The 12,568-nt window shown below is 53.4% G+C and overlaps 1 protein-coding gene across 6 annotated transcripts in view; it reads left to right on the top strand.

Moving 5' to 3' along the window:
* The window catches only part of sdccag8 (SHH signaling and ciliogenesis regulator sdccag8), a 32,067-nt gene extending 21,647 nt beyond the window's left edge, over positions 1-10,420 (top strand). For 3 of the 6 annotated variants that reach the window (XM_086121609.1, XM_086121613.1, XM_086121615.1), the window contains 3 exons: positions 2,211-2,338; positions 4,360-4,468; positions 5,985-7,231. In XM_086121609.1, coding sequence (XP_085977735.1) covers positions 2,211-2,338; positions 4,360-4,468; positions 5,985-6,444 — 697 coding nt within the window. In that variant the 3' untranslated portion in view covers positions 6,445-7,231. Of the gene's footprint in view, positions 1-2,210; positions 2,339-4,359; positions 4,469-5,984; positions 7,232-8,892; positions 9,570-9,960 lie in introns of those variants that run through there. The other 3 variants (XM_086121611.1, XM_086121612.1, XM_086121610.1) reach the window with 2 other exon arrangements.
* The last annotated feature ends 2,148 nt before the right edge of the window (positions 10,421-12,568 follow it).

Genomic DNA, 12,568 nt, shown 5'->3' with positions numbered 1-12,568 from the left:
TAAAAGTTGAGAAAAAAGCGCAGCCCTGCGAGATGAGTGCCACATTTTGTGCATCGGCGGAGTGGCCGCGGACCAATCTCTTTCCGTCCTTTGACAAACGGCTTCGCGTGAGTGCGACCCGAGCCCAAAGTTGCCGCGTGTCGGTGTGACTTTGTGCAAAGTATTGCAAAAGCGTCATTGCGCTCGTCGCTCTTTGTACAAACACGGCGCCGTATGAGCGAGCGTCTCCTCCAAGCCGACCATCTGACTCCAATTTGCGCCGCTCCTCTCATAAAGCAGCATTTGGCGCTTCTGGCGCGGGACGTCGCCGGCACCGCGGGGCGCCGCAAACTCTGGGTCGGGCCGAGCCGCCCCCCCCCCCCCCCCCCCCGTTCCCCCCCTCTCATCTAATGGCCGACAGCTTGAATAGTGCCCACTTATGCCGGCCCCCGCCCGCTCTCTCTTTACCCAGCAGCCTCGGCACCTGGCCGCTCAGCCGCTAACATCCCGGCTTTGGCCTTTGGCCCGCCTGCTAACTGATGCTAGTCCAGAGCTGTGTGTGTGTGTGTGTGTCGGCATCGGGTCTCGCCACATTATGGAACGGGCGCGGCGCTTCCTCTCCAGCCTCCAAAGTCGAGGCTCTTTGCTGGTTCGATGCTAATGAGCTGCTGCTCGGATTGGGATCGCGTTGAACCCGAGCAGATGAGGAAGGTCCGCGGGATGACCCGGCTCGTCCTCCGGCGACTTGGCGTCGAGCGGCGCGACGGTCGTCAAAGCTCGATCGTCCGTTATTGGCGAACGGCCGCGCGGCCCCGTCTTACGGCTGTTGCTAAGCCAACGGCGCCGCTTTTAACCTCATCGGTGAGCCGCCAAAGCGATTTCTACGGCCTATTTGAAGCGCGAGACTCCACCAACGGCATCCGTCTCACGGCACGTGGCCGCTCGGAGAAAGGTAGCGCTCCCCCGTTTGATTTTGAGCGCGCGGGGAGGTGCCCCTCCTGCGACACTGGAGTTGAGCCCAAAATGTCCTCTTGTGAGTATTTGCGGCTCGCTCTCACAAACTCCGGCGCTCCTCAGATTGCGCAAGTTGCACCAAAGTTGTTTTGCGAGCAAGAGGCGGCGGCGCTCTGTCTGCTCGCTTTTCTCGTCTTGTTCCGCCGACTGCTGGAACGTTCTGGCGCGGCGTCCGATGCTAATTGGTGGCTAAACAGGTCTGGTGTGAGCCCCCCCCCCCCTCCTCCTCTTCAATCGCACGCACGCATGGACAGAAGCACAAAAGTACCCCCCCCCCCCCCCGGCCCCCGCCTGGAACCTCTTGCAGGACCAAATGGCTGGCAGCGCCCGGCCGCCATCTCCCGCTGAGCCCTGGTGTGCGCTTTGGTGGCTCAGGCTGCTGTTCAAACCCAGCGGGTGTTCCGCTCACCCACTCAGACGCGCGCACGCGCCCCGCGCGGCGACGCCACCCGCTTTCACACCCCAGACAGCAGGACAGCAGGAGAACACGCGCACGCGGGCAGGATGGAACAGACAGACGCGGTCACTTTAGAGATGCGGGCCAAGCGCTGCAGGGGAGAAAAGTTTTCACTTGAGCTGGAGAATTCTCTCTTCATTAGCGCCTCTTTGGACTTCAGGAAGAGTCGCGTTTATTTGTCGGCGCTCGCGCTCTCTCCCCGTCTTTGTAGTTTTTCCCGTTCTTCTGGTCTTTTGTGCGCGTCTGTCGTTGGCACGCGGCCGGACTCGCTTGTGTCGGAAAGTTTGCTTTCGGATGCGCGGCGCTTGTTTTTTTTTTCCATTTTGGGTTTCTTTTGGGGCTTTTTTTGTTCCCGCGCCGTCGGTCGTGTCCGTGCGATCGGGGGGATGAATTCAATCATAAAGAAACAATTGTCTTCAGAATACATTTTATTGAAGGAGCGCTTTAAAACACGCTTTGCAACGTTAAGACAAAAAAAAAGAATAAATGAATCAAATCAAGAGAGAGATGCTTCAGTGGTGTGTTGCCATCCGTTTGCGTGGAATCCTTCTCTGCGGTCAAAACAAACATTTTGGAGCCCCGCCGGGGCTCCAAAATGGCCTTGGCCGCTCAAGTCTTCTTTGAATGGCGACTGTCCGCGCTTCCGCCTCGCGTCCTAAATGTGCATTTTGTTGGATACGCGCGGCGTTTCGCCTTCCGGCTTCCGACGGCAGTCGTTGCGGTGTAACGAGCGCGCTCGTCTGTGCGTCTCCGTCCCCAGAGAGGCCGGCGAGACGGCGGCCGCGGCTCACCGGGACGAGATGGCCCGCGCGGCTCACGCGGGGCGCCGGCGCGAGGCCCGGATGACGGCGACGCTGGGGCGGACGGAGGCGCGGCACCGGCAGAGAGGTGAGTGACTCCCGCCCCCCCCCTCGAAGCCGCTACCGTTCGTGGATCGCGCGCCTGCCTCGCGGTCCGGTGATCCGGGTTCGACTCGAATGCGGGGACGCCGGGATCGGTCGGAGTTCGCCGCGAGCCTAACGAGGGTCGGTACGCCGGAAGCAGCGGGGCGCCGCGGAGCGGACGTGAAGCCGACCCAAACGGGTCAGAGCGCCCGCCGCGGACAGCCGTCGGACCATCTGGATCCTCCTCGTCCTTTTCCCTACCTGCGCCGTCGGCGACAAGGAATGGAGGGCGGCCGGCGGGGAGCGAGCATTGGACCCATTACCTTTCGGCTGAAAAATTGTCCTCCGGCCCTAATACGGACGCGCACGGCTGGCTGCCTCTTGGCGACCTTACGGTCTGAGTTTGTAACCCCCCCCCCCCCCAAAAAAAAGAAGACCGGTCTATCATGGTGATTTTCAAAGAGGAATGCTTTCATTTCCCCAAGAGAATCGCAATTGTCATTTCGCAACGGAAAAGTCTCCGTTTTGGGAAGAAGAAAGCAAGCGTTTGACTCGGGATCGTCCGCAGCCACGCCACGGTGGAAAAGTCATGAAAAGAAATGAGCAAATTTTCATTGGACAAAAAAAAAAGCTTTACACTCAAGAAATTGTGGATGAGGAAAGAAAAAAAACACGGGGGGCGGGGGGGGGGATTAGGCCAAAATCCAAATCGCTGAGCAAGGCAGCACGGCACGGACGTTGCAAGAAGCAAAGGACATTTTCACAGGAAAGATTTTAGGAAGGGGAAAAGATAACATCAATCAAAATGGTACAAGAATAGTGAAGCTGAAAGCCCCCCCCCCCCAAATAAAAAGATGACGCTAAACTGGTAGTGTTGAAAATGTTGGCTGCCATCAAGTTGCGGTTGCGATAACAATCGTCCAGCGGCCACGCGACTCCGACTCCTCCTCTTGACCCGCGCCTTCCTTTGCAGCGAGGAGGCCCGCCGCCACTTGCAACCCAAGGACACCCCCCCCCCCCCCTCTGACAGCACATCAAAACAAAGGCTTTGTTTCCTGGCACGTGGCGGCGGCACACATGTTGTCTAAAGAGAGCTGACATCAGAGCACAGCAGGAAACAAACACCCGGGGAGGGGGCACGGCGGACGTCCTTTTGCCGCTCGCATCGCTTCCTCTCGCCGCCCCGCACGCCAGCGCCATCGGGAGCTTTTTTTTTTGCTCTCCCTCCCTCCATCCATCCATCTTTTTTTTAATACGTGCATACAGAGCTGCGTCGAGATGACATCAGACATTTCTCCCCCTCCCTCCATCGCTAACGCCCCCCCCCCCCCCCTGATCCCCCTCCCCCACCGTGGCTTTGCCTGTTGTTTGTTTCCAGTGCCAGTTCTGCCGGGCTTTCTGTGTCCCAGGGTTCTTTTTGGCCTACGCGCGGCCAGACGCATTCAAAGCCTGCTCGCCTAATTAGCATTCTTCAGCGCAACTTTTTTCGCACTCTGGCCAAAACTTTCCTGTGTGTGTGTGTGTGTGTGTGTGTGCGCGCTCCAGATGAAGTTAGGCGAGCGTCGGGACCGACTCGCCCGCCTATGGCGCGTTTTGACGACGGAAGTCGAATAGAAGTCACCGTGGCCATTCGACGCAAATCGAGGCAAGAAATGCTGAAATCAGCCAAAGGCTTTTGCGGACGGAGGAAAGGAAGAAAAAGAAACGGACATTCTCGGGGGGGGGGGGGGGGACATTTTCGCTGCTGTCCTTGATTCCGCTCTGAGCCTTTTCAAATTCGTAAGATGGTCGCCCCATCGGGCCCCCCCTTTTTGGGCCCGACGGTGCGCCGGCGGGTGGAGCGCCGCCACCCTCCAAGCGCGCCGTTGCGAGTGTTGCAACGAGAGCAAGCGGATGTTGGGGGGGGGGGGGGGGTGCGCGATGCCCGCTTTCAAAGACCGCCCGCTCGCGGTTTAGCAAACAGATGCACTTTTGCCTCCACTTTGGCGTCGCGCTCACGGGCGTCTTTGTTTGTTTGCGCGGCAGTCGGCGAGCTGGACGTGCTGCTGTCTTCTCAGGACGGGCTCATCAAGAAGCTGACGGAGGAGTGCCGCACGCTGGGGGCCACCCTGGAGGAGCTGACGGCCAACAAAAGGTCACCGCCGTACGGCCCCCCCCCCCCCCCCCCAAACCAAACAAACAAAAAGAAAGGCTAGCTGCGCAAATTCCCGCTCCCCGTTCGGGACGGGCGGGTGCCGGAACCTGCCGGCGGTCCCGGATGCTTCTGCAGGTGTCGCGCACGTTTTAGGGGGCGCTCCGAGACACAAGCGAATACGCCGGCGACTTACTCGGCGCTACTTTCGCCCGTGCAACCTTTGACTTGGCCGTCCGGGTCATCTCCCGTGCTCGAGAGATGTTGTGCGGAAAACGAATGGGCCCCCCCCCCCCCCCCCCCCCCGACCCCCAAAAACCAATCAACCCAAATATGCCACGGCGAGAGCGTCGGCAAGTGCCCAAAGACTCCAAGCAGGCCGCGGACCTGGAGTAGCGGCGAACCAAGAGGCCGAGCCGCCGTCTCAAGCCACAGAGTTGGATTTTTCGTGCGGGCGGCCGGAGGGCGCCCCCCCCCCCTCCTCCCTTCCCGCCGAACCTGTTTTCCTGCGAAACCTGATGCGAGTGTAGTCACAGCAGGCCCGCCTGCCTCTCCATCTGCCACGCGAAGGAGCGTGCCCGTTGTTGTTGGCGCCGGCGCGCCAGTCCGTGTACGACAGTGACCCTGGGCCCAGCCTCCCGTCAGCTGTTGGAGCTGCGCTGCGCATTAGTCACATGACGGCCTCCCATCTGGCCCCGACAGACCGCCCGCGCTGGCCGCGCTCGCTGGCCGCCGCGCGCAAATGGATGCGTGCGCGCGCGCCCGACAATGCCGCAAAACTCATCCAACGCCCCTGATGCGCTTTCTTTTCTGCCATTTCTCTCACACTCACTGTCCCCACTGTGCGTGTTTGCGTGTGTGCGTTGGCCTCTGGCTGTTTGAGCTCCTGGAGTCCAAGCCAAGTGTAGCGGTTAAAGTCCTGCTGGACTTTAAACAGTGACATTGCAACCCCCCCCACAGACTGAGAGACGGAGACCGGGGCTGCTGAGTTGCGCTCCGTGCTGCTGAAGCAGAAAATGAACTACGGGTGCCCTGGAGGTTCATGTGCCTCTCCCACTTTTGCCCCCCCCCCCCCCCCCCCCCCATAGCAAGCCACGCGTGCTTTTACGAGCCAGAGCGGGAAAAGTCTCGACGCTGATGCGTTGGTGCCTACGCAACCGGATAGTTTGCGTTTCATGCCCAACGTTCTGGTTGGAAAGACGACGTATCTTCTGAGGGTGGCCTTTCTTTGTCACCTATTGAAACAACGGGGAAACTTTTTCACGGTCAAAAGGGGGGCGGGGCGGGGGGGGCGAAGAAAACAAACCTCCCATGTGACAAGAAAAGTTTTGAGGAGAGCAAAAGCTGTCATTTTTCCACTCGGCGTACAACTCCTGCCAATCGAGTCGGCCAATCGCACGGAAGAAAAGTGGCTCCAAAAGAAATCGGCCTTTGTGGAAACTGCAGCTTGTTGCTTGCTCTTTTTTGGAAGGGGGATGACTTGATATGTTTGTTTGTTTGTTTTCACGCATGCACGTAGGCGGGAAGTGGAGCGGCTGACTGCGGCCAATCGTCACCTTCGGGGCGCGCTGAACAAGACGACGGCGCGCTGCTCCGACATGGAGAAGCAGTGTGTCCAGCATGGACGCGTGCACCGTAGCATGAAGAACAGGTACGCGCGCGCATGCGCACCAGAAAGCCGCCGCCGCCCTGCTTGCGGGAGCCCAAACCGCGCGGGTGCTGAAATTGGAAGAAGAAAAAGCCGAGTTCGCGCTGGGCTGAAAACGCCGACGCGACAGATGCCTCCGGATTGGGCTTTGGCCGCTTGGCGCGTCGCCGGCGTCTGCCCACGTGGCCCAGAGCGCGCGTGGGCGGCGCCGTCCCACCCTCACCTGGACGCAGATGGCCACCTGAAGTTGCGGACGGCCGCGCTTGCCGTCGGCCGCTCGTCGCCTTTCGGCGGGAGAATTCCAGCGCCTTCTCGGCGAGGCGGATTTTGAAGGCGACGCTTGGCCTCGCGTCGCTCGCGGTCGGTTTGGTTTGGCCAAGGCGCGGATCGCGCGCGCCACCAAGCTCCCCGGCGCAGGCGTAAAAATCTGCCTGCCCAAAACAAACCCGCCAATGGAATCCCGCGCGCAGATGAATCGAGCTCCCTCTGCTTGAAATTTGCGATTGGCGGCGAAGCAACGAATCGATGGCCAAGTGGCATTTTCTTCTTGAGGGGCAACCGGCGCCGACTGGCGATACCCGGCCGTCACGACCTTGTTAGAGCCCCCCCGCCCCCTCCCCCCAGCTCCTGATGCTGCGTCATCAGGAGCTCACGGGAGGAAGGACGGCCGCCAATGACGACGCCTTGCAGAAGTGCGCGCAAAGGCTTGCCATTGGGCGCCGACGTCAGCAGGTCACGCTCGTCGCCATCTTCGCTTTCCCCGGCCGCCGTGCCGCCTCCAGGCCTTTCCGGGCAGCGGGCGAGCGAGCCTCGTCCTCATCCCCGACGCAACCCCCCCCCTTGTCTTTCCGCCCCTCGCCGCAATCTGTGCCGCGAAGAGCAAAACATTTGGAAAATCAGCTTGATGTATTTTTAGCGGGCCAAGTTGGCTGCCAAACGACCTGGGGGTTGTTTTTTTTTTTTTTAACGCACACATCATGACTTATTTGACTATTTGTGTGTTGTTTACGTGGAGGATGAGGAGGATCAGCCAAGGCTGCCCACAAACCAACACGGCAAATGTGGTTGCAACACGCCTGTCTCAGTAGCGTGACAAATAAAGGCACAATCTTGCATCATTTTGTGCTTTGATCGTACTCAAATGATTCTTGTCAAACTCAAAAGGCAACTGTTCCAGCCCCCCCCCCCCCCCCCTCTCTCCACGCACACCAAAGTCGAAATGCAAGCGAAGTGGATGCCGGCTCGGCGTTGGTGTCCGTTTTCCCGGTGATGAGATGTGGCCGGGCGGTCGCTCGCCTCTCTTGGTCCTCCTCCCTCCTCTCCCTCCCTCGTCTCCTTCTGACCCCCCGTCTCACCGCTCCGAGCCCAGAGGTGATCCGCGAGACTCGAGTGTCGAAAATGCGCAGATGTGCGTGCGGATGCGCGGGCTCGACCGGGCCATCTGGCCTCCGCCAGCGAGGACGCCGCGCGTGTCGGCAGATTGCTTCGCGGAACAAATGGTGACGGCGGGCCGCGGGAAGAAGGAACAGGCTTGCCGCGACGGCCTCGGGGCGCGCGGGCTGCTTCATCCAAAAACTTTTTGCTTTTGCAAATGACAAGAATCGCACTCACGCATGAGTGCGATTCGCTGTGTGTCGCTTAAGGATCATTTGAAGGATGTTTCGAGTCGCCTGTGGTCTGTTATTTTTTTTTGACAATACAGTGGTTGTGCGGGATCCCTTGGAGGGCAAGGCTGCTGTTGGAGCAAACCCCGCCTTTTGAACTACTGCAGGGTGGAAAAATGCGCCAACTTGGCCTGAGCGTGGTTGCGTGCGCAGCCCGCACACACAAATTCCTTCATGCCTTTTTTTCTGCCATGTCAGCATATTGCCGAGGCGACGATCCGCTTTTGCAACAACACCGTGGTGACTTTTGTTGCGCGTGCCTGTTTTTCCCCTCCTCTCTGCTTTGAGCACTTGTTCCCCCTCCGAGGCCCCCCCGCTCCCACCTGTAAATAAACACGGCCGCAACCAAACACTTTTTATCCACGCGATGGCTGCGGGCGACCGCTCACGTATGCCGCTGACGCACGCGCGGGCGGCGTGTCACCGTCAACAGCGTCAGGGGAAATTATTGCAGAGAGCCCCCCCAGCTAAACCCGCTTGGATTTTTTGACCGCTGTCACACACGTTCAAAGATAAGCGCATGCGTGCACACATACCAGAGAGCGTGTGTGCGCGCGCGCGCGCCGCAAGAGGCATTAAGTCCTCTTTAATGAGCGTGCCAGTGGATGGAGGAGCTGCGCACCGATACGCGCGTCTTGTCAAGTGCGTGCGAGGGGGATTTGGAAGGGCTCAAGCCAGAGGTTGGCAACATCACATTGGCCACCGGCAGGTGTGTGTGTGTGTGTGTGTGTGTGTGTGAGCCCAGTCGAGGTGGCGTCAAACATCAGCTAACACGGAAGCACGTCAGGTCGCGCTTGATTTCCGGTTCTCTGGAGCGGTCGCCCATTTAGAAGCAAAAGTGGGTGTGGCGATTTGCCTTGGAATGTGTTCAGCATCAAAACAAAAGTTCAAGTAGAAAAGCATTTTTGGGGGGGGGGGCTGTACAGTAGAACAATAAATACTGTTCAGTCAAAGGGAAAGTTGAAAAAAAAACAGTCTCGAAGAAAACGCCCAAAAGCAAACAAAATTGACCCCAAAATAAACCAAAATGATTTCAATATTGACTCGTGTTGCCTTGGCCAACGTACTTCGCGTGTCAGTCAATAACTGTGTGTGTGTGTGTGTGTGTTTTGTAGGCTCCAACAGTTGGACCGGCACTGTCAGAGTAGCGCCCGGCAGGTGTGTGAGCTGCTGGCCAAACACAACCACGTGACCATGCAGCACACACCACAACCAGGCCACAACTAACACGCGCGCACGTCTCTCGGTGTGGGGGGGCAATTTTCAGACTTTTTCATTCCTTCTCTTGAGTTGGATGCGATGGAGTCAAAGAGGTCCCGCGCACTCCGCTTCAACTGTGCCTTTGCTTCTTGCCTTGAAAAAGGGAGGGGGGGGGGGCATTGTGCAGATTCATCAAGTTGTTGCAGTTTTTTTTTATTTTTATTACGTGCGGGAACAGAATCCATGTACTTTTCATAAAGCTGCTTTATGATTATAGATGTATTTTCTCGATGTTCGGACATATTCTATCGGGTTCCGTTTTATGAGTTCGAAAACTGTCTTCGTGACATTTACCTTTTTGGAAAGTTGTTTTGTATGACACTTTGACATCTTTTCTATCCTAACCCAAAAAGGGAAACTGCTTTTATGAATTGAAATAATCCTTCGAAATTCCCCTCGCAGACTCAAGGCTTCTTGATTTTCGTCCCACTGTTTGCATCCTTTCCATGTACTGCGCACTGCTTTATTTCTTGTCTTTTTCAGCCTGATGCAAAGAGGGTTGGTTCGGATTTCTCGGTTTGGGGGCGCACTGGTAAGTAGCGCTGGGGGAAAAACCCCACTAGAGGGCAGAAGTTCAACAAACACTTGCATGTATCTGGTCGTATTTTTGTTTGGGGGGGGGGGGGGGGCATTGCTTTTGACTCGATTGGGCCTTCCAGAAGCACATCATATACTCACTGCATGTCGTCTCAGAGACGCGGAAATTAGAAAAGGGAGGCATTTATTTTATTTCAAATCAAGTCTGCCAGCAGGATGAACGCCCCAAAAAATGACATCCAATAAATCAATCCGAAAACAAATTCAAGTGATAACATTCAAATGATAATAAATAGCATGACATCCATTTCGTCTCTGACCACTGCATCAAAGGTTTTTGTCGCCCCATTTTTATTGAAACGAATCTCTTCTTCTCATCTTTTCAGAGCGAATGCCGAAGGCTTCGGTGGCGTGTGAACAAGACCGACACAAACGCCAAAGGCGCGGCTGCGACGTTGGAAGACGCAAACACGTGACAAGCGAACGCCGAGACGGCGGCGGCGGATCCCGGCCGACCGCTCGCCAGTCAAACGCGCGTTCCCGCGGCCGACGAGACTCTCGCGAGGGTTAGCCTCTGGCGCTGCTTTCTCCGACCTTCTTCACTCTTCTTCCGCAGTCGGTCGTCCTCTGCTTTTCGACTTGCCTTTGCTGCCCGACTCGCGCACGCGTTTCGGAAGGGCTTCTCAAACAACTCGACCCGTCTCGTCTTCAACGCGTCCAGTCTTCTGCGCTCGTCACGATAATGTGAACGATAATAGTAAATTGCACATTTGTTGAAGGAAATGTAAGGTGCTTCATGAAATGTTTTGTAAAAGATACATTCATTAAATTTCAACATTTTCCAAATGTTCGTGTGCTTCTTTATACCAAAACAAAGGAAAGACATATTGTTTTGGTTGTTTATAGCAAAGTATGGTATCATTTTAATGGTCCGGCCCACTTGACATCTACCGAGGCCGTATGTGGCCCACCATGTGAAATGAGTTTGACACCAGCGATGTAAAGTAAGGCGTTTTTAGCCGCAAAAAACAACCATGTACAGAAAGGCGTTTTTAGCCGAAAAAAAGACCATGTATAGTAAGTCGTTTTTTTCAGCCAAAAACGGCTTACTATATACATGGTCGTTTTTTTCGGCTAAAAAGGCCTTACTATACATGGTCGTTTTTTTCGGCTAAAAATGCCTTACTATACATCGTCTTTTTTTTTCAGCTAAAAACGCCTTACTATACATGGTCTTTTTTTCAGCCAAACACGGCTTACTAGACATGGTCGTTTTTTTGGGCTGAAAACACCTTACTATACATGGTCATTTTTTTTCGGCTAAAAACGCCTTACTATACATGGTTGTTTTTTTTGGCTAAAAACACCTTACTATACATTTTCGTTTTTTTCAGCTAAAAACACCTTACTATACATGGTCGTTTTTTTCGGCTAAAAATGCCTTACTATACATGGTCGTTTTTTTCGGCTAAAATCGCCTTACTATACATAGTCTTTTTTTTTTTTTCGTCTAAAACGCCTTACTATACATGGTCGTTTTTTTCAGCTAAAAACACCTTACTATACATGGTCATTTTTTTTCGGCTAAAAATGCCTTACTATATATGGTCGTTTTTTTCGGCTAAAATCGCCTTACTATACATAGTCTTTTTTTTTTCCAGCTAAAAACGCCTTACTATACATGGTCTTTTTTTCAGCCAAAAACGGCTTACTATACATGGTCGTTTTTTTCGGCTAAAAACGCCTTACTATACATGTTCATTTTTTTCAGCTAAAAACACCTTACTATATACATGGTCGTTTTTTTCGGCTAAAAACGCCTTACTATACATAGTCATTTTTTTTCAGCTAAAAACGCCTTACTATACATGGCCGTTTTTTTCAGCCAAAAACGGCTTACTATACATGGTCATTTTTTTTCGGCTAAAAATGCCTTACTATACATGGTCGTTTTTTTTCGGCTAAAATCGCCTTACTATACATAGTCATTTTTTTTCAGCTAAAAACGCCTTACTATACATGGTCGTTTTTTTCGGCTAAAACGCCTTACTATACATGGTTGTTTTTTTCGGCTAAAATCGCCTTACTATACATGGTCGTTTTTTTCGGCTAAAACGCCTTACTATACATGGTTGTTTTTTTCGGCTAAAAACCCCTTACTATACATGGTCGTTTTTTTCGGCTAAAACGCCTTACTATACATGGTCATTTTTTTTCAGCTAAAAACGCCTTACTATACATGGTTGTTTTTTTCGGCTAAAAACGCCTAACTATACATGGTTGTTTTTTTCGGCTAAAAACCCCTTACTATACATGGTCATTTTTTTTCAGCTAAAAACGCCTTGCTATACATGGTCATTTTTTTTCAGCTAAAAACGCCTTACTATACATGGTTGTTTTTTTCGGCTAAAAACCCCTTACTATACATGGTCATTTTTTTTCGGCTAAAAATGCCTTACTATACATGGTCGTTTTTTTCGGCTAAAAACGCCTTACTATACATGGTCGTTTTTTTCGTCTAAAAACGCCTAACTATACATGGTCGTTTTTTTTGGCTAAAAACACCTTACTATACATTTTCGTTTTTTTCAGCTAAAAACACCTTAATATACATGGTCGTTTTTTTCGGCTAAAAATGCCTTACTATACATGGTCGTTTTTTTCGGCTAAAATCGCCTTACTATACATAGTCTTTTTTTTTTCGTCTAAAACGCCTTACTATACATGATCGTTTTTTTCAGCTAAAAACACCTTACTATACATGGTCATTTTTTTTCGGCTAAAAATGCCTTACTATATATGGTCGTTTTTTTCGGCTAAAATCGCCTTACTATACATAGTCTTTTTTTTTTCCAGCTAAAAACGGCTTACTATATACATGGTCGTTTTTTTCGGCTAAAAAGGCCTTACTATACATGGTCGTTTTTTTCGGCTAAAAATGCCTTACTATACATAGTCTTTTTTTTTCAGCTAAAAACGCCTTACTATACATGG

This window comes from Hippocampus guttulatus, chromosome 10, assembly GCF_054856545.1.
Source record: "Hippocampus guttulatus isolate MCC_2025c chromosome 10, RoL_Hgut_1.0, whole genome shotgun sequence".
Taxonomy (NCBI): Eukaryota; Metazoa; Chordata; class Actinopteri; order Syngnathiformes; family Syngnathidae; genus Hippocampus; species Hippocampus guttulatus.
The sequence above is the reverse complement of the archived record's forward strand: the minus strand, read 5'-3'. Positions and strand labels throughout refer to the sequence as shown.